General features: G+C 45.8%; 1 protein-coding gene across 3 annotated transcripts in view; it reads right to left on the bottom strand.

Annotated features, from left to right (window-relative positions):
• The window catches only part of LOC137431626 (uncharacterized), an 86473-nt gene that overhangs the window by 47008 nt on the left and 17459 nt on the right, over window positions 1-22006 (bottom strand). For all 3 annotated transcript variants that reach the window (XR_013624123.1, XM_068123154.2, XM_078782068.1), the window contains exons 2-5: window positions 1698-1777; window positions 1509-1566; window positions 1001-1086; window positions 853-914 (exon numbers count right to left, since the gene is read on the bottom strand). Coding sequence is in view for 2 of the 3 variants with exons in the window: in XM_068123154.2 (XP_067979255.2) it covers window positions 853-914; window positions 1001-1086; window positions 1509-1566; window positions 1698-1777 (286 nt within the window). In the remaining variant the exon portion in view is untranslated. The remainder of the gene's footprint in view (window positions 1-852; window positions 915-1000; window positions 1087-1508; window positions 1567-1697; window positions 1778-22006) is intronic.

Raw genomic sequence — 22006 nt, 5'->3', positions numbered from 1 at the left:
TCACGAAAACATCTTCTCCACAACTACCTGAGCGATACGGACCAAATTTGGTGCAATGCATCAGGACAGTAAGGTCTCTTGAGGTTTTGCTCCCCATCCGGAAGCGCCCCTAGAAGAGGATGAAAAGGGGGATCTCGCCTTAAATATTGGTATTTCATTCGAAAATCTTCTCAGAAATTGATAACCGCATCGAGACCAAACTGGCCATGCGACACCGAGACAATGCCCTAACCTCAAGTTGTGCTCCCCATGGCCCTATCTCCCCTGGAAAAACACCATGGGCTCCCTCACCTAATTCTGCATATTCACTAAAACATTTTCTTCACAAACTACATCAACGACATGGACCAAATTTGGTACATTAATCAGAACATTAAGGTCTGATGGGGTTGGGCACCCCATCCGAATCCACCTCCTATAAGAGGATAAAAGGGCAGCGGGAGGCTTTGGGGTGGGGGGGGGGGGGGGGTTAACTGTGTAATGTTTGTGATAAAAGTTGAGTTATCACAGCACGAAGGGCAGGATCTCCCAGGCCTCCGTTTTTGTTAACTTGAGAACGGATTCACCACATCTATCTCACCCCCCCCCCCCCCCAATGTCTCCCCACCCCCACCATTCTCTTAATATTCCTGTCAGCGAAGCAAGTGTATCACTAGGCCAGTATCTGTGCACTGCATAATTTTATTATTTGCCCCCATCAACAAGCGTTTTTTTAAAGCAAGTGAGAGAAGGAAGAGAACAGCCAGTTAAGAGTTATTGCTTCGACTTTGAAGTAAAATCAAGTTTGGCATTCATCTGCCTGTCAATTTCGATTCGATCAAGTAGGGAAACTTAGGGTCTTGTGACACTTACTTCTTATCCCATCCTGTCCTTCGCAGAAGAACAAAGGTCTGGGCCAAAAATGTTCGCACAAGCTGTCACGAAAACAAACAAAAAACTTCAATTAGAAAAGCCTGCTGAAATGAGTCACATAATGGAAGTACGCAAGGATCCTTCTTACCAAATAAAATTTATCCAAACGAAAATGGTCAATTCCATTCCACTCTCTCTTCACTGTAAGCCAATAAGCTTCGGTAAATTCAAGTTCTGGGGTGAATGGGATGACAGCAAGCAACTTAGGCATGAATTAGTCTACAATCATGATTTTATAATGAAACTGTAAAATAAAAAAACAAAGAAATATTCAGACTAAAGAAACAATAATTTATTCACTTACTTCACTTACTCTGATAAGAGTTGCAAATGTAAGTAAAGTGAAAAATAGTCTTAAAATAACAAAAAAAAAAAAGTACGCTGTTGGACATTTAACAGTCAAAGTCCACAAATTAGACATCCAAATTATAAATATTGTCATGTGTCACAAGTAATTTCTTGCACTGTCCTTTTGCCAATGGGGACACGGCCTATAGTAACATGGGAATTTTTGGATGTAATAATAAAGGCATGATTTCTGCAATCAAATGACTTCTGGCATATTACTGTCTGATTTTGAGCACCTTTTTACTTACGTGTTGTCTCAGTCTGCAGCTCGTGAAGAAGGGAACAAATGGAAACGATCAGTTCCTCCTGAACGTTGTGATCACGAGGATGAGAAAAAGACGAGGGAAAAAGAAAAGGAGGCAAAAATTAAAAATTACCTGCTCAAAGTGTAGCAATAAAGCCAAAGACCTGTAGAATAAAAAGAATCATGGCTGCACCTGTAGCAGAGGCTTATCTTGCTGCCAGAGTGCATAGAACAGGCCCTTCCACAAGAACAGCTGCTGGGAGCTTGGAAGTGCTGAAAAAAGAAAAAAAACACAAATCACTGACTGCACTTTGGCTGCAATAGGGGCCATCAAATAATAATAAAAAACCGTACTATCATCCAAATTATCAAAATGTACCACATTGTGGAATGCAAGATTCCATATTCTTCTTCTGTATGCAGCACAAGACTGTGTAGCATCCTTGGCTGAGAGCGTGCCTGTGCTGCCGATACAATGCCCCATATGTAGGTTAGGGTAGGAATTTGTTCAGGATGCTGGTGATGGCTCGCCTACTCTTAGCGAAGGACACAATAGGATCTTTAACATCCACCAACTAATGCAGGCATTTGGGACGCCCAGTTTAACGTCCAACTGAGGGACCACACACATCGATGCCTCTCTCTGTCTGTGAGACATCATGATGACAGTTTGTAGCCGAGCTGGGATTCAAACCCATTTTAGGCAGCTCAAAAGCGAGTGTACGTCCCTCTAGGCCATCCTGTCAGCCAAATTGCTACATTCACCAAGCTCATTCATGCTAGCTCACCAATATCTACAAACTCAACTCACATTAAAGGGTTGAATACATCATGTGAAGTTTCAACAGTAGACATTGATCAAGGTTCAAACAATCCATCAGAAAGGATGTAAACAGAATCTATGCACACAAGAATGGTTACCAATGGTGCAGTGCAATATGCTCCACAAAGAAAGTTTACCGACAAAAGCCTTGTATTGCTTTCATGGCGTGTCCGTAGTCTTCACATTCTGGTTAAAGAGGATCACACTTAGATCTGTACACTCCATAACACATGTAATGTCAGTGGAATCCTGTCTCGCATCTACTGCAAAAACAAGACGGATATCCGAGATGTGCATGCAAATTGGCAATGACCATTGGCAAAAATGGCTTTAATAACGTAGCCACCACTGACTGCAATACAAGCTTTTAAACAACATTTTTTTTATGTTGAAGGCTCCAGTCATGGACTACATAGTCCACATTGAGGCCAGGCCTTAAATAAAAGCTGCGTTGATAGATAAGTGAAGAAAGAGAGAATAGTCTAAGAGTTTTTGAGGAGGTAAAAAAAAAAAAATCTGCTTTATGGAAAGGCAAAGGTCACAAGTGTTTGGAAATACATGGGAAGGTAAACAGTTCCAACGTTTGGCAGTGGTGGGGAAGAAATAAACATCATAACGGCACACCCGTGAGTTGCCAATGGCCACACAATAAATCATGTGATGTAGTGGCTTGTCGATTATTCCATGGTCTCACTCATGGCAGAAGTACACAAGCAGCAAGTTCTTGGGAGCAGAAACCAAAGCAATATCTGTAGAAAAGGGAAAGCCAACTGTACGGTGTAATTAGAGCAGGTCGAGTTTTGAGGTCAGATTGGGAGAGTTGACAAGTCGGATTACTTTGGATTCAATTCTGTCCAGCAAGTATGTGGAACTAGAACCTCTCGAGATACAACAGCCAACTCCATAAAAGCACAAATCAATCCTTTATATAGGTGAAGCAACTGTTGAGAGGAGAGGAATCTTCGACATCTGAACAGGACTCCCAGTTTCTTCGAGGCAGACTTAGCTATTTGCGTAATTTCTGGATTCCAGGATAAATTTGATACTAGGGTAATTCCGAGTCGGTTTATTGAATCACATGGTGTCATTGTGGAGCTTTCAAAGGAGTTTGGAGAGTTGAGGAGTTTTAGAGAGATGGGAAGAAATTGAGTTTTAGAAACATTAAACTTAACCTGATTACATTTGCCCCACTGGGAAATCTTGTCCAAATCCAAATTTAAAGTGGTGGCTGTGATGAAACAAGATGTAGATCAAGTGAGGGAAGATTTTTTAAAATTTTTGTATACAGAATCGAGGCTCGTGAAAGAGCGAACATTTATCACACAAACAAAGTATATAAAAAAGGGGAGCGGTAGACAAGATGGGGAGAGAAGGGGAAGCACACAAACACAACATTTGAGAGCAGGGACATCAGGAGATCTGTGGGAGGGAGAGGGCTTGGGGGGAGGAGGCGTGGGAAGGGGGGGTGGGAGAAGTATAAAACATAAGGACACCAAGGGCTTCCAGGAAAGAAGTTGGTATTTCAAAAAAGGGGTGAAATTAGCGGGGGTAGAAAAGATCAAGGTTTTGGATGGGGGAAGATAAGAGATGGTGGTGAACAGCTGTTTTAAAGACCTGGAGGGAGGAGTGGGATTGAAGAGAGTGAGGGAGTTTGTTCCAGAGGCAAGGCCGGAGGAGTCGGTAGAAGACGAAAACACCACCAACCTGCCTGCGGCGAGCAAGTGAAAGGCCCTCGGAGATAGCTTCATTGCAGGAGATTCCAATGATTCTGAACGCTTTGCTTTCAACAGCGTGAAGACGAGCTAGGTGTGACGCAGGAGCACCAGCTCAGAGGGGAGAGCAGTATTCCATTGAGCTGCGGATGAAAGCCTTGTATGTGGTGAGGAGCTCAGGTGTGCAAAGGAAGGACTTCGCACGACGGAGGATGCCCAGTCGGCGACTGGCTTTGGAGGCCAGATTTGAAATGTGGTTTTCCCAGGAAAGATCATGGCAGATAGTGAGACCCAAAACCTTGAGTGACAGAACTTCTTGGAGAGGATTATTCAGAAAGTGGATGGGAGGGTTGTCCAGTCGGTCTTTTCGGAGAGACATCGTAAGAGTGTGAGATTTGTCAGCATTAAAAGACATGTTCCACTTGTTTGACCAGTCTGTGATTTTGTCCAGGTCTGCAGAGAGTGAGGAGGCTGCAGACTGCCGATCTGAGGGATGAGGAATGGAGCGGCAGAGTGTGGAGTAATCAGCAAAGAGATGGAGAGGATTTTCAAGAGTCAGAGAGATCATTGATGAAGACCAGAAAAAGCACAGGGCCCAGAACACTGCCTTGGGGAACTCCAGCCTGAACAGGAAGAGGAGATGAGAGAAACCCATAAAGGGCCACACGTTGACTACGACTAGAGAGGAAGTCCACCAGCCATGCGTGGAGATTTCCATGGATACCAAAGGAGGAGAGTTTGGTGAGCAGAGCTGGGTGCCAGACCGTATCGAAGGCACGTGATATGTCAAGGGAGACAGTTCTAATTTCCTGTTTGGCATTGAGGACCTCAATCAATGATGGGGCAGATGGGAAAAAACATGGAGGAATGTAATGAATAGTCATCAGCATACGAATGCATTTGGTTATTCGAAGAAGAAAGGTCATTGATAAAAAAGAAGAAAGAATGTTGGAGACAACACAGAACCCTGAGGGACACCACTGTTAATAGGGAAGGAGAGAGATGTTGAACCATCAACAATTACAGAGAGAGAGAGCGGTTGGAGAGAGAGCGGTTGGAAAGAAAGCTTGATATGAGAGAGCAGAGTGAAGGAGGAAAACTGAAAGAGGGAAGCTTGGATATCAGACCCCGATGCCAAACTCTTTCAAAGGCTTTTGAGATATCAAGGCTGACAACAAAGGATTCCACAAAGTCTCTTAGAGAAGAGGCCCAGGCATTTGTAATACAAGAAAGGATATCACCAGGAGATCTTGCCTTGCGAAATCCATATTGATGGTCAGATAGAAGACTGAGATTCAAGATGCTTGAGGAAATGGGAATTGAGAAGACTTTCAAAGACTTTGGAAATCCTAAAAGTCAGAGAAATAGGACGGTAGTTGGAAGGGTTTGAATGATCACCCTTCTTTAAAATAAGCTGAACTAAGTTATGTTTCCAGGAAAGCAGGCATGAAACAAATGAGCAAGCACAGGTGCAAGTTCTGAAGCACACTCCTTTAAGACAAGAGGAGGAATGCCATCTTGTCCGTACGCCTTGCTTGTATCCAGAGAGGGGAGTACTTCATGAAAATAGATTATTGGGAGGGGCATAGGATTTGTAAGAGGTGCTTCATAGGGAGATGGAATGTTAGAGTCATCCAATGTGGAATTAGAGGAGAAAAGAGAACCAAAAAGAGTTGCTTTATCAATCAGTCGGAGAGACAGCAATGGCATAATCGGTATGGACAAGCAAAGGAAAGATAGAGCGACTGAAGTTGTTGGAGATACTTTTCACTAAGGGCCAGAAATATCTATTAGAAGAAGATGAGAGGTTGTCACATTTCTTTTGGATAAAGGAATGCTTCACCTCACGAATAACAAGTTTGCAATGATTTCTGGCAGATATGAAAGCTGAATGCAAGTCGGAGGAAGAAGAGTTTTTACATGTCTGATATGCCGCATCCCTTGCACTAATGACTGCAAAGCAGGAATTATAAAAAAATAAAAAATAACCACCTTTAGAGGCCATTTTTCCCCGCAAAGCGGGGGTTGGCCTTTTTCGGGAACCGTGGTTGTTGTTGTTTTTCGGTCCCCTTTTTGAAGCAATGTTTTACGGCCGGATGCCCTTCCTGACGCCAACCCTTTTTGCCGCCTTTAACGACAAACAGGGAATTACCAGTGAACTGGTACTCAATTTGCCGACCTCGGAAGGATGACAGGCTGAGTCAACCCCCCTGGCGTTAATTCAGCGATCACCGGGATTCGAACCCAGGATCCTAGGATCCTAAGCCGGCACCCTAGCCGCTAGCCCAACACCAGGGTTCTGGAATTATTGAACCAATAATTGGTAGGAGTGATAAACTTGAAAGAGAAAGGTATATAATCTTCCATTCCTGCAACAATAACTTCAGCTATACGTTCAGCAAAGAGAGGCATTGTCCGAGGAAAGGCAGTAGTCTTTCCAGGGAAAGTCAGAAAATACATTTCATTAACCAGTTCAGTCAGCACTATTGAAATGCCAATCAGAGCAGTCGGAGGAGAAGTGGTGGTAAGTATCTTGTCATGAATTAAATCTGATTAACCACCTCTCGCTATGGAATTTTGCACCCTTATTTGTCGACTAGGACCACTTGCAGCTGTTCAAGAGACTGTGGGCGGACCTCGCAACAAAACAAAATAAAAACACCTGTCCGATACCCCCAGCATGCTCAATATAATTAAAGTCGAGGGATTTTGCAGACCAAGGTCATGCGAGTGATGTTGTGAACTTGAAGTGCAGCGTCGACATGGACCAGGCATGGTCACTCATATATGAACGTGGCACATTGCTTTTGGGCCAGAGGGATAACTACAGGTGTAATAAGCTCGTCTATGTTACACCAGTCATATCACCACCCTCCGAATGATATGGCCCAGGCGGTTCATAAATACTTGGGCCAAATATAAGGACTTTCCATGGCCAATCCAACGACACAAGAAAAATTGGGTCCGTTAAAGTAGTAGCATCAGCAACAGTAACCAAAGCGTACATTAAACCAGCATCTGTAAACATTTCCTTTTAACACCGCTTTACCAGATGAGATAAGTGATTTCACTGTATAATCCAGCGACATGACCATTAGTCCCAAATAAATAAATAAATACATGGCTTTACAGTTAGGGGTTAAACAAGTGAAATTGCTTTAATGTAATGAACGCAGGGTTAAGATCAACGTTAGTGCGAGTGTAAAAATATAAAGGGCTAACCCTAAGGGTATAGTAGAGACCATCACTCAGCAAAGCAAAAAACAAAATTTTGACAACCATGTGGAAAATAAACATGTTTATTTGCTGTACACAGTGATTCACATCAATTCACAATTTACACGAGGAGTGGGAAGGTTAAAAAAAAAAAAATTCTTAAGTTTCATGAAACGACTAAGTGTTGAGTGAAAGTGCGAATTGCGTGAGCTCTTTTAGGGAATGCGTTTCATCTGTCTGATTCATTCTGCTACGATATAATTCACTGGTTTTATGACAAAATGTACAGGAAATTAGGTAACTTCACAGAGCTCGTCTTTCAAGTTTCAAGTTATTTTTGGTAAAATCAAGACCCTGAGGACCCCTCATAGATTTTTTTAAAATATTTAAAATCCAATTCTGAATTCAGTTTTATAGAGGAAGGTTTTTTGGGGGGGTTTTTTTAACCTCCGCCACCAAAGGTGGATGGAGGTTATGTTTTCACCCCTGTATGTTTGTTTGTTTGTCTGTGGTCAAGATGTCTCAAAAAGTTGTGGATGGTTTCGGACGAAATTTGGCAGAGATGTAGTGTATGTGACAAGGACGAAATGATTAGATTTTGGTGAAGATCCGGATTCGGATCCTGCAAGAAGAATTTTTAAAGTGAAGTGATTCTTCACCATTGGGAGACGAGGCCAAAAACGAAATATAGCAGGATATGCCTGGTGTTGGCTTAGCGGTTAGGGTGCCGACTTGGGATCAAGCTAGGATCCTGGGTTCGAATCCCGGCCGATCGCTGAATTAACGCCAGGGGGGTTGACTCAGCCTGTCATCCTTCCGAGGTCGGCAAATTGAGTACCAGCTTGCTGGGATGAATGATCCCGGTGTGTACCCCGGTTTAGAATAGGTACACCGTATCCCTGTGCATCGTAGGAGTGTGACCAAGGGTTGGCGTCAGGAAGGGCATCCGGCCATAAAAACATTGCCTCAAACAGGGAACCATGATTGTCATGGGGCCCGCAAGGCTAACCCCCGCTCTAGCGGGGAAAATGGCCTTAAAAACGATCATTCATTCATCTCAAAAAGTTGTGGATGGATTTGGACGAAACTCAGGTTGAGTGTGTGAAAAGGCTTAATTGTTTCGATTTTGATAAAGATCTGAATATGGATTCGGATAAGAGAATTATTAAATTTTTAAGTGATTCTTCAGCATTGAGGGATCGGGTGAAAAATAGATATACAACATGATATTTTAAAAAGTTATGGACGAGTTATGACTAAACTTGGTGGACGAGTTGGTACGGTGACAACAAGCCGATTAGATTTTGGTTCAGGTCCGAATCCAGATATCAGTTTATCAGTGGATACAAATCAAACTGTTCAGCTTGGCGGAGGTATGTTCTCTACCGAGCGCCGGGGCAGTCGTTTTTTTTTGTTTGTTTTTTTAGTTTACAATGCCAAGGCTCGTGGGAGAGAGGACACAGGACGGATCAGGAGGCATCAGAACAAAAGGAATAGCATTGAGCAGGAGGGACACAAACAGCAAGGTTGAGGAACAAAAGAGAGCGAGACTTGAGCAAAAAAAGAATGCGGGGAAGAATGGAGACAAGGAGAGGACACACGGGGTAAACAAAATTGATATAATGATATCAAACATACAACTGTCCCACCATTATTTATATCACCCAATGTATTGCTGTATCCAGAGTTCACATCTAGTAGATCCATTTTTTGTTGGTCATTACTTCTGCTCATTTACAGTGCAGTTATTCTGGACCATTTTTATTGTATATATGTATATATTGTTGCGAATATGGAATTTGACCTCCATATCCGCTTGTAAATATTCCCCTATCTTCTCCGATACTCCCCAACTCTCCCCTTACCCCATTCCCTAGTCCCATTGTCTGTAAACAACACCCATTAGAGCCGATCTTCCCCTTCATTCCCCCATTAAATGTCGTGCCCAGGTCCCCCGCACCACACGTAGACAATTATAGGACATCTTGCTAGTTATTCTTAATCTATGTCAGTTAAGGACTTGTTTCCATTAATTATGACTCTTCGTTGCACCAGAATGTGATGATATGGCACCAGTAGGAGTTTAGGACCTTCCCATACCTCCCCGCATCTCTTCCCATCATCTCAAGCTCCAACAACAACCACAACAACAGCGGCTTTGCGTCCTCACTCCGGCTCGGTTGGCCGCCATTGAACATGTGCTCGACGGGGTTACCCAGAAGGGGGCTCCCTGTCGGCCCCTCGTCAAGGGCGGAGCCGGTAACCCCCGCACCCAATGAGAAGCCATGGGCCGATGCCATATGGGGCGGAGCTAACGAGCGAGGGCGTGACTCCCCGCCGGATATACGCGGCCCCGCGCCGGACGTGACGAGAGATGCGCCCCGAGCTTGGAAAGACAAGACGCCACCCTCCCGAGCGCTGAGCGACCTCCCCGGCATCTCCACCAAAGTCGCGACCCACGAGCGCTGAGAGACCTCCTGCATCTGTTGGGCCGCGCCATCCTGTCCCTGAGCACAAGGTGCACCTTGTGCTAGCCATCGACTGCCGCTTTCCTGGCCATCAAACCCCGTGTGAGTGAGCCTTGTCCCGTTTATCTGTGGTCTGTCTAGGGTTAATATAAGAGTGTGTTTAAGTGCCCACCTTCCTATGTTTCCCTCTTGTCCCTGTAATCTAACCTTTTCCGCCTTAATATAACCTCCTCCGGAGGTCTTGAGAACTGAACCCCTGGTGTCGTATTGTGTGATTATAATCCAGCCGGGTGTCTTCTTTTCCTTATTGAGCCAGCATAGCGCGGCTTCGTCGACGTTCGAGTACAATCGGGTAACTTGTACGGATACGGCGGCCATCCCGCTCGGCCCACCATACCATCAAAGTCGTATCTGTAACAATTGGTGTCGAGGAGTGAGATTGGACCCGGAGCGCGTTTACGCGCTCGAAATTATAACAGCGAAATTTGATTGTGTTTTACAAAAAAAATAAATAATAAAAACCCGAATTTTGAAAGTCGCGCTATGGCGGATCAAGACGGCTGGGGTCCGGTAGGGGAGAGTGAGGTAGGGTCGATCCAGGACCAAAATGAGGGACGTGAGGAGAGCGAAACAGCGAGGGTAGCAGGCGCGCAAAATGGCGCCTCGCTGGTCACCGCGCCGGCGACCGTGACAGCGCCCCTGGTGGATCCGAACCTTTTCCTCCTGCAAATGGGGGCCCTTATGGACAGGCTAGAAGCCAAAATGGGACAAATGGGGAACCGGATGGATGCTCAGGGTGAGCGATTGGAGGGCCAAATGGGGGTAATGGGAAACCAAATGGGGGTAATGAGGGACGAAGCGAGGGCTCAGAGTGAGCAAATGGGGGTAATGAGGGACGAAGCGAGGGGTACCAGTGAGGGATTAGACAATAATTTTAAGGGATTAGACAATAATTTTAAGGGATTAGACATGAAATTTGGGAAATTAGACGATAGATTAGGGGAAATACAGGAGGGGTTAACGGGGGTAGAAAACAGAATGGCCGCTCAAGAGAATCAAATGGAAGGGATGCAAAAAGGGTTAGAGGGGTTAGAAAACACCATGGAAGGCAAATTGAGGGACATGAGGGACCAAGCGGAAAGGGAAGTTAACCAAATGGGGCAGCAGATAGAGGGGGTCAGAATGGGGGTAGAAACCAAACTGGATGCTCACAGGGAGGAAATGGAGCAGATGAGGGTGGCATCTGGGCAGGAGATGCAAGTGATGGGAGAGGAGATCAGAAGAGGAGTGAGTGAGGAGGTCGGAGGAGTGCGCGAGGAGGTGAGGCACTGTAAGGAGCGCATGGAGAAAGAGGTGAGAAAGGGGACTGTAAAATTGCAAGGTGGTATAGAGGAGTTGACGCTGGGAGTAGAACAACTGACAGTGGGACAAAAGGAGTTGGGGGACCAGGTAAAGAAGAACACAGCGGTAATAGAGGGTTTAAAATCGACACAGAAGGAGATGAAAAAGGACGTAGGGGTAATTAAAAAAGAGTGTCAGACGGTACATGAGGACCTGACGAGGAAAATGGACAAGGTGGTAGAGGTAATGGAGGTTAAAGAGCGGGAGGTGCGGGAGCACATAGAAAAAAATAAAGTGGAGTTAGAGGAAGAACTTAAAGGGGCGCACGAAGAGATGAAGGAGATGAAGCAAAAATTAGAAGAAGTGGAAGAAGGGGTGAGCGAAATTAAAAAGCGACGGAGAGAGGATAAGAAAGAGATAAAAGAGGAGGTAAAAGAATTGGTCCAGAGTCTGTGTTCGGATCGTGATGGTGTGCTCATTAACCGGATGAGGGATTCGCAGGTGATGGAGGAGAAGCGAAGAGGAAGAGGACCCGGTGTAAGTGGTGACCAATATGGTCGTGCGTATGATGCGCCAGGGGATTTAAGAAGCTTGGGGGTCGAGATGGACCCGGGTGTTCGTGAAAGGCCGTTGGTGAAGTGTGCGACAGGTCTGGTGTGCGAAAATGGAGGTGTGCGAGAAAGTCCGACTCTGGGGTGTGTGAGGAAAAAGTGCGTGCCAAGGAGTGAGTGTGCTGGCAGGAGTGAGCCGGTCGAAGCGCGTGTGCGAGGGGGTACATGGAAGCGCGGTGTGGTGAGTGTTACAGAGGGTGTAACGGGGGAGTGTGCGAGAGAAAGGTGTGTGACGGACAGGTGCATGAGGAAAGAGTGCGCTGTCAGAAGTAAGGAAGAGTGTCCACCTGTGGTGAGTGTTACAGAGGGTGTAACGGGGGAGTGTGCGAGAGAAAGGTGTGTGACGGACAGGTGCATGGGGAAAGAGTGCGTTGTCACAAGTGGAGGTGAGAGTAGTGAGAGTGACAAGGAGAGTGAGCTGGTTGTGACAGGTGAGCGAGGATGTACACCTGGGATGGAAGGATGTACACCTGGAATGGTAGAGCGTGAGTGGGAATGCACGCTGGAGTTGGTGGTGAGGCACGTGGTTGGGTGTGCGAATGAGGGCACACCTGTGATTGTCACAGAGGAGGTGACTGAGGAGGGGGCGCGAAGAGGTGTTTTGGTGAGGTGTGCGACCAACGAATGTGTGCCAAAGTGTTCGGTGGTCAGGTGTGTGACCAAGGCTGTGAGTGGAATGGGTGTACCGAGGTGTGTAAGGAACGGTACGAGGAGCATGGAAACGGCTGGATGTGTGAGCAAGGAACGGGCTGCGGGGTGTAAGCGTCCAGGTGAAGCATCGACGTTACACGGGTTAGAGGTTAGAGCGACTTTTAGCCGAAGCAGGCCCTCGGTGCGTGCCGGGCCTCGCTTTGAACGGCCGCGTCCAGGCTCCACTAGGCGGAGCTGGCAGCCCGATAGAAAGGGTCGTCATGGCGACCACGTTTTGTTGAGACGTGCCGGCAGGTCGAGATCGGGACATTGGATGGCTCCACGCCGAGGTGATGCATGGGATCTCGGCCCGGGTAAGCCCCCGTCCCTGCACCGAGTGCCGGACGCACCCAGCCGCTGGCACAAAACAACCAGCATCCATTGCTTGGCTTTACGAAGCCGGGCTTTGGACAGGGATTGGCGCACCGAGAGGTATTAGTGAGTAGACTGGGTGATGAGGTTAGTGTTTTGGACCCAAAATTAGAGAAAAACAAAATTTGATGATTGGCAAGGGATTGGCAGTAGTGATTGGCAGATGATGGGTAGTGATTGGCAAATTTTTAATTTGTTGCAATTTGATGTGCAAAATTGGTAGTGAGAGACCCCCGATGGGGTGGGATGGCAAATCTGCCACCCTTTCCCATGGGGGGGCAAAGGAGCAATAGCTTATGGGGTGTATGGCAGTGAAAACTAGCCCGGGTGGGTTAGGATATGGTGTGTAGGGATCTAGCGAGGATTGACATAAGGTGACGTTAAGGTTAGTTAGTGACTGATACCTGTAGTGGGGACGCAGGTAGATTAGTGTGGATTATAATGACGAGGGAGCGCAATAGTTAAAGGGACGACTGGGAAGCGCAAGTTTCAGAAGGGAGTAGTTAGCTGAGATGATGCCGTGTTTGTGAGAATTGAACAGGTGTGATTGCACAGGTGTGCAACTGGACAGGTGTGTGGAGCAGTGTATGAGTAGTGAGTGTGTGGATCAGCGCGAATGCGCTTGGGGAGAGAAGGGTGCAGGTGGCACCAGGTGTGAGAGCACAGGTGTGCAGGTACAGGTGTGTGGAGAGAGTTGGAGTGAGTGGTACGGAGTGGTGTGCATGGTGCGAAGGTGTGGATGGGGGAAGAGTGGACCCCTTTCACGAGTACCCGGGGCGGGTAGTGTAAGTGTTAGGTAGAGGGTACAGGTAAATTGTGGTTGGATATTGGCATTTGTGGTGCGGTTGCAGAATGGTGTTGTGGATGGGTGCATTAGTGTTGTGGAAATGGCTGGGCGTGTAGCCTGTTAGTGTGTGTAGTTGGTTGGGCACTCCACCACTGTGAGGATGTCGGCCAGGTGAGGCCGCAGGTGGGCTCTGGGAGCCGGTAGTTGTGAGTGGGTGCCTGAGGATCCCGGGTGTGGATCGGGCAGCCCAGTGCCAGAGAGGGCACGGAGTGGGGAGAGAGCCAGAGGGCCTTCCCCAGGTAGTTAGGTTAGGGTGAGGAGCAGGTAAGCTCGGAGGCAACTGCAGTGGTGGAGGTGTGCAGGTGGGTAGACCCACTGGGAGAGGTACACGCCGCAGCCCAGAAATTGTACGAGGGCACCGGGAGATGAATCGGGGGAGTGAGACCCCAAATTGAAGAGCACCACAGTTTGGCCAATGGGAATTGGTTTTTAGAACCCATAGTGTAAGAGGGCCAATGGGTTGGCCGGAGAAAGACCCCGGGTAGTGTAAAGTTGTTAAAGTCATTTAGGAAATAGTTAGGATTGATGAACCTGTCGCACCATACGCAGCCACTTACCTGTGGTGATGATGATGACTCCACACCTGTGTTTTCTTTGTTTGTGTTGCAGGAAATGAGATTGCTGTGAGGATTTGTGAGACGCATCACGACGTGGATGAGACATTGGGGTGATTCCATCTCTCCCTCCCTAGGAGGGACTGATGATGAATTGGTGATGGCAAATTTTGATGTTCAGTTGGAGATGGCAAATTTTGATGAGAGTTGAAAATGGCAAATTTGATTGGTTAGGAGGGAGAGAAGACGAATTTGGTATATGGGAGGAACGGGGAAGACAGTAGGGATGTTTGTGGATTTGTAAAGTAGATGTTTATGGGTAGTGTTGTGTTTTGTTGATACAGTAAGGGGTAAGGGAGGGGCCATGTAGGTTACCTGGTGGGGGGGGCGTACGGTAGGAACGTACCTGTCTCACCTGGTTCCCATGTGCCCCCAGTGTGCATCACCTTGCATTGCGTGCACTTTTGCGCCCTTACCACCTTGCTCACTTGTCTTGTTTTTGTCTCCCACCTCCGAGGATCTGGCTTTGGGGTAGAGAGAGAGGAGAGAGAGGTGCTGGCGACGCAGTTGTGGGCCTGCACTTTCGCTGTTCGCTGCCTGGATCGGTACACCATATGGACCGCAATGTTTGTGGCCACCCACAATGGACCGCAGTTCGTTTGCGGCCAAGCACCACCCGGGGATGGACCTATGGGTCAACGTGGCACCTATGCCATACAGGTGAACCACTTTTAGTTAACCACCAAGTGCACCACAAGAAAAGCAAGAGACACCTGCAGGGTTAGGGGTTGTCGAATTTATTTTTATTTCATTGAACAATGGTGACTGCACCGATTGGTGGTGGGGTGGTGCTGTTGATGCTCGGAAAGGGTGCTCTGCACGTTATTAAAGGCCGTCGGCCACAGAGCACTCGTGGGTTGGTGTATCGATGTTGGCAAGCGCGCTCTCTCTATGCATAACATCTGCATGTGTTCCTCCAAAGACAGGTCCTGGATCGTAGTGTAAATAGCAGCGTAGTCTTGTAAATAATGCTCCCTACCGGCTGTATGTTTAGTTTGAGGATTCTTTCCGGATTCGGTTATCCTGTGGGTGTGTTTCTGAGAGGAGAAGGGTGCAACGTCGCAGGGGGACATATTTACTCATTTGTGAATATCTATAAAACTGTCGCACTCAGGGTAGAGTTAATAGTAGAGGGAACTACATTGCGTGCCACACTAAAGTAGGTAAAAATTTATCGGGTCGGGACGCCCCGAGGGTAGAGAAGGGTGCAATGTTGCGAATATGGAATTTGACCTCCATATCCGCTTGTAAATATTCCCCTATCTTCTCCGATACTCCCCAACTCTCCCCTTACCCCATTCCCTAGTCCCATTGTCTGTAAACAACACCCATTAGAGCCGATCTTCCCCTTCATTCCCCCATTAAATGTCGTGCCCAGGTCCCCCGCACCACACGTAGACAATTATAGGACATCTTGCTAGTTATTCTTAATCTATGTCAGTTAAGGACTTGTTTCCATTAATTATGACTCTTCGTTGCACCAGAATGTGATGATATGGCACCAGTAGGAGTTTAGGACCTTCCCATACCTCCCCGCATCTCTTCCCATCATCTCAAGCTCCAACAACAACCACAACAACAGCGGCTTTGCGTCCTCACTCCGGCTCGGTTGGCCGCCATTGAACATGTGCTCGACGGGGTTACCCAGAAGGGGGCTCCCTGTCGGCCCCTCGTCAAGGGCGGAGCCGGTAACCCCCGCACCCAATGAGAAGCCATGGGCCGATGCCATATGGGGCGGAGCTAACGAGCGAGGGCGTGACTCCCCGCCGGATATACGCGGCCCCGCGCCGGACGTGACGAGAGATGCGCCCCGAGCTTGGAAAGACAAGACGCCACCCTCCCGAGCGCTGAGCGACCTCCCCGGCATCTCCACCAAAGTCGCGACCCACGAGCGCTGAGAGACCTCCTGCATCTGTTGGGCCGCGCCATCCTGTCCCTGAGCACAAGGTGCACCTTGTGCTAGCCATCGACTGCCGCTTTCCTGGCCATCAAACCCCGTGTGAGTGAGCCTTGTCCCGTTTATCTGTGGTCTGTCTAGGGTTAATATAAGAGTGTGTTTAAGTGCCCACCTTCCTATGTTTCCCTCTTGTCCCTGTAATCTAACCTTTTCCGCCTTAATATAACCTCCTCCGGAGGTCTTGAGAACTGAACCCCTGGTGTCGTATTGTGTGATTATAATCCAGCCGGGTGTCTTCTTTTCCTTATTGAGCCAGCATAGCGCGGCTTCGTCGACGTTCGAGTACAATCGGGTAACTTGTACGGATACGGCGGCCATCCCGCTCGGCCCACCATACCATCAAAGTCGTATCTGTAACAATATATATATATATATATATATATATATATATATATATATATATATATGTGTGTGTGTGTGTGTGTGTGTGTGTGTGTGTGTGTGTGTGTGTGTGTGTGTGTGTGTGTGTGTGTGTGTGTGTGTGTGTGTGTGTGTGTGTGTGTGTGCAGTCATGGCCAAAAATATTGGCACCCTTGCACTTCTTTATTTTGGTATCCACATAGAGTATTTCTTTGGTTTGAAATGGAACAAAAAAAAAAGCTGAAAAGATTACTAAATCTTAGCTTGTTCCACACATAAGTCCTAAAATGGCCCGGACAATATTATTGGCACCTTTTAGACGTTGTTAGAAATAATTAGATTTCAAGCAGGTAATTCTACTTTACTTTGGAATTGAACTCACCCATGGTGAGTTGCAGGTGCCTGCAATATAAAAATCGCTCATTCAACCAGTTTGAATGGAGAAAAGGAGTCATTCTGCTGTTTTGTGTTACTGTGTGTACCTCAATGAGCATGGAGAAAAGCAAGAACACCAGAGAATTGTCTGAGGGGGTCAGACAAGATATTAGCCAAGCATGAACAATCTCAAGGCTACAAGTCCATCTCCAGAAACCTTGATGTTCCTGTGTCCACCGTACGCAATGTTATCAGGAGGTTTAAGGCCCATGGCACTGTAGCCAACCTCCCTGGATGTGGCCGCAAGAGAAACCTTCATCAAATATTGCAGCAAAGGATTGTTAGAATGGTGGAGAAAGCACCTCAATCTCGATCAACTGCCAAACAGATTCAAGCTGACCTTCAGACACAAGGTACGACAGATTCAACTCGCACCATCCGTCGTCAACTCAATGAAAGGGGGTTCTATGGTAGGAGACCCAGGAACACCCCACTGCTGAGAAGAGACATAAGAAGGCGACTACAGTTTTCCAAAACATACCTGAACAAGCCAAAATCCTTCTGGGAGAATGTCCTATGGACAGATGAGACCAAATGAGCTTTTTGGTAAAGCACATCTTCTCTATCTTGACAGCAAACAAAATGAAGCCTTCAAAGAAAAGAACACCTTCCCGAGAGTTAAATATTGAGGAGGTTCAGTAATGTTTTGGGGTTGCTGTGCTGCCTCTGGCACTGGGTGCCTTCAATGTGTGCATGGCATCATGAAATCAGGAGATTACAAAGGAATTTTGGAGCACAATGTTCAACCCAGTGTCAGAAAGCTGGGTCTCCGTCAAAGGTCATGGGTCTTGCAGCAGGACAATGACCCCAGACACTTCAAAAAGAACCCAGGCATGGTTCAAGACAAAACGCTGGACTGTTCTGAAGTGACCAGCAATGAGTCCAGATCTAAATCCCATTAAACATTTGTGGGGAGATCTGAAAACAGCAGTTGGGAGAAGGCACCCTTCAAATCTGGGAAAACTGGAGCAGTTTGCACAGGAAGAGTGGGTCAAACTGCCAGTAGAGAGGTGTAGGAAGCTCATTCATGGCTATAGGAAGTAATTGACTGCAGTTATTTTGTCCAAAGCTTGTGCTACCAAATATTAACTCTCAGGTGTCAATGCCATTTCTTTTTATTTTCTGATTTAAAATAATATATTAAGTTCTCAATCAAAATCAAAGGTTCTGTAATAATGGCAGTGAAATAAAGAATTGTGAAGACCAAATACTTGTCAATTTAAACTTATTTTTAGAGAAAATTGTGAGTCATTTGAAAAAAGTGCAAGGGCGCCAATATTTTTGGCCACAACTGTCGTATATATATATATATATATATATATATATATATATATATATATATATATATATATATATATATATATATATATACCAGTGTATAAGACGCACTTTTTTAATCGGAAAAAAGTCAAAAGTTGGGGGTGCATACTATACACGGGGATATTAAAAAACGGCTTCAAAACAAGTCAATTTTCCAATACATTTATGAAAAAAAGTATTTTATGAAAAGCGATCTCGGTTGCACGTTTTCCCTGTTGCGTCATGCACAATTGTGCTGACATGCAGGGCCGCCATTGCTGCTCGTTCGCCCCGGATGGCAAGCGGGTTTTGTACCATTACGTGCTTTCTATGGATTTGCCGCTCAAAGCAACGCCGCTTCCGGAATGTGAAGAGAACGGCTTTTCCCGCTCTGAAAAGCCACATCGGTCTTTTATTACTCCCGCCAGGGCGTGTGTGTGTGTGTGTGTGTGTGTGTGTGTGTGTGTGTGTGTGTGTGTGTGTGTGTGTGTGTGTGTGTGTGCACAAGATATCTAGAAAGGTTCTGAACGGATCTGGATGAAAGTTGGTGGGATGATTGCCCGCCCTTGGGATAAGGAAGAATCGATTAGTTTTTGGTGAAGCTCGGGATATTATTCTGGATCCAGGAATTACTTTTGGGAATTTTTTGGGGATTTTTTTTTTCTTTCTGTTTTACTGCATTGAAGCTTTTATTCTTATTCTTAAATGATGTTTTTCTCCTCTAATTCCGAGATACGTATATCAAAATTAATTCTCTGACAGTTCGGGCCTACTTTCTTTTTCATTTATTGTTTTGGGGAGCGGGGATGTCAAACAAACCGTATTATTCCAACTTGACCCACGGCGGGAGTATGCGCTCTACTGAGTGGCATTCTAGTTTTACGACTGCAATTGCGTAGCAATCCGAAATTATAGGGCAGATTACTGTAAACGTCAGCTCGGACTGAAACGTCTTCATACGTTCTATCTGGTTCCAGAGAAGAGAAGATCAAGATGTCAAGGCGGTTGTACACTTCAGCGTTCAAACTCTCCGTCTGCCAGTCTGCAGAAGAGTTTGAGAACCGAGAAGCTGGGAGGAGGCACGGCGGGAATGAGTCTGTCATCCGGCGCTGGCGAATAACAAAGGCTTCCATAGAGGATATGTCGAGGAAGAAGAAGGCAAACAGGGGAAAATCGGCGAAGTGGCCTCAGCTGGAGGAGCGTGTCATCGCCTGGGTTCGGGAGAAGAGGGCAGAGGGTCACGCCATCTCTACACTTGCTCTCAGGCTGAAGGCAAGGAGCTTTGCTTTGGACGGAGACATCGAAGACTTCATGGCCAGCACATCGTGGGCCTACAGATTTATGAATGAATGATCGTTTTGAGGCCATTTTTCCCGCTAAAGCGGGGGTTAGCCTTGCGGGCCCTATGACCTCATGGTTCCCTTTTTGAGGCAATGTTTTTATGTCATTCATTTATACCTTCATGTACACTAATACAAATGTCCAACAAACAATCAACTGACAGAAATATATATATATATATATATATATATATATATATACAGTGAAAACTTGACGTACGAGTTTAATTCGTTCTGTGACCGACCTCGTAACTCAATTTGCTCGTTTCTCAAATTAAATTTCCCCATTAAAATGAATTGAAATGCTATTAATCCGTTCCAGCCCCCCAAAAACCACACCAATTTTTTTTGTTACGTGTTTTTAAATAAGGAAAATGTACTTTATAAATAACAAATAATGTATAAACAAGCATGACCTCGTATATACTGTACATAATCTATCTATAATTCCAGTAATCTCTGTGTGTATGTATGTATGTATGTATGTATGTATGTATGTATGTATGTCTGTGACCGCTGTTTCTCGACAACCACGGGTCCGATATACTTTAAACTTGCCAGGTATATTGCTGGGGACCCGAGGATGTGCCTTTTCAAGGTTTCATATTAATCGGACAAGTAGTTACCGAGCTATGTCCAAAAAACGATTCAACCAATCAGAGAGCAGCGAGCTATCACGTGTGCCGAACGTGGCGAACAGACTCTGCCTCGGACGGCACATTTGAGAGCGTATTCATTTATTTCACGTTGGCAAACTATGTTGCCGCTATGTTGGCGTTAAACGATGTTTTAAAACTAATTAAAACTAATTTGCGATTCTTTCGCTTTCCTGCGCGTTTGTGCATGCTATGGCGATTTCTTTACCAAACTCCGCAAGCCGTTCGCTTTGGACCAAACCATTTCATGTAAATAGAGGGGGGGGGATTGTCACCGTACTCGCAAGCCGTTCGCTTTGGACCAAACCATTTCATGGAAATAGAGGGGGGGGGATATAATTTTAGATATAGATATAGTACGGGCATGCCCTAGTAAAAGAGAATGTAAAGAAATAAACTGGTTTTATTAAGTGTATTTACCGTTATATACGTCCTCCTCGGCATCTTTTTCCAGAAGAGCCCTGTCTCGTCACAGTTGAAGATTTGCTGGCGGATGTATCCTTCGGCTTCTATCAGTTCGGCAAAAGTTATAATAAAATCTTCAGCTGCCTTCACATCCGAGCTTGCTGCCTCACCATGCCTGACGACGGAGTGAATGCCGGTCCTCTTCTTAAAATTATCAAACCATCCCCGACTGGCTTTGAATGACTCTTCCGATGCCTCGTCCGTTGATGTTCCCGCCATCTGCTGCACCAAATCCCCGTAAACGTCTCGTGCCTTCTCACAGATGATGCTCTCGGTCACAGTATCTCCTGCGAGCTGCTTCTCCGTCAACCACACAAACAACAACTTCTCCATCTCTTCATGGACAGAGGTCCGGAGCTTTGAAATAATCTTAACGCCCTTGGCTGGCGTTATAGCCTTTATCGACTCCTTCTGCTTCAAAATCGTACATATCGTAGAAGTACTACGATCGTACTGCCTCGCCAAGTCGACAACACGCACACCTCGCTCATGTTTTTCAACGATTACGTGTTTTATATCCAAGCTCGCTGGCTCGTAACTCAGATCTCGGCTCGCATCACAAAGCAAAAAATCGACCGAGCGACGGCTCGTATCTCGGAGAACTTGTAAGTTGGTGCACTCGTAAGTCAAGGTTTCACTGTATATCTATATATATATATATATATATCTATCTATATCTATCAATCTATCTATATAATTATATATCTATATTTATATATATATCTATATATATATATCTATATATATATATATACACAAAGAATTAAGTTAAGCACCCCTACACAACGAATTAAGGTAAGCACCCCCTAATATATATTCTTTGTGTATATGTATACATTGGCATATATTCTAAGGTATGTGAGGAACGTGCATTACATCGGGAATGGAACAACCTGCCACAGCAACGCATACGACGGCTTACAGGGTCTATGAGACGTAGGGTTGAGTCAGTGATCCGATCACGTGGGTCCTACACACGTTATTGACGCAAAGATCGCTAGAGGTCTTCTCAGAACAATGACTGTACGTTAGAAAACATAAACGTCATCCACACTGTCCGTGATGGACCTATAGCTCCATACTTAAATTGAGGTGAAAATATGCCTAAAATTCCCAAAAAATTTCACCTTAAATTATTCAGAATAAAATATTGAAAACGGCATGATTGTTATGTTTTTATGTGACCATAATATCACTTCTCCAGAAAATATAGCAATATCATGGGTATATTACACTGTTTTGACGACAACAAACTTGTAATGTGCGAGGTTGTAAAAAAACGGGGGGGGTGCTTAA

This window comes from Myxine glutinosa, chromosome 7, assembly GCF_964187855.1.
Source record: "Myxine glutinosa chromosome 7, kmMyxGlut1.1, whole genome shotgun sequence".
Lineage (NCBI taxonomy): Eukaryota > Metazoa > Chordata > Myxini > Myxiniformes > Myxinidae > Myxine > Myxine glutinosa.
This window is presented reverse-complemented; position numbering and strand designations above follow the sequence as displayed.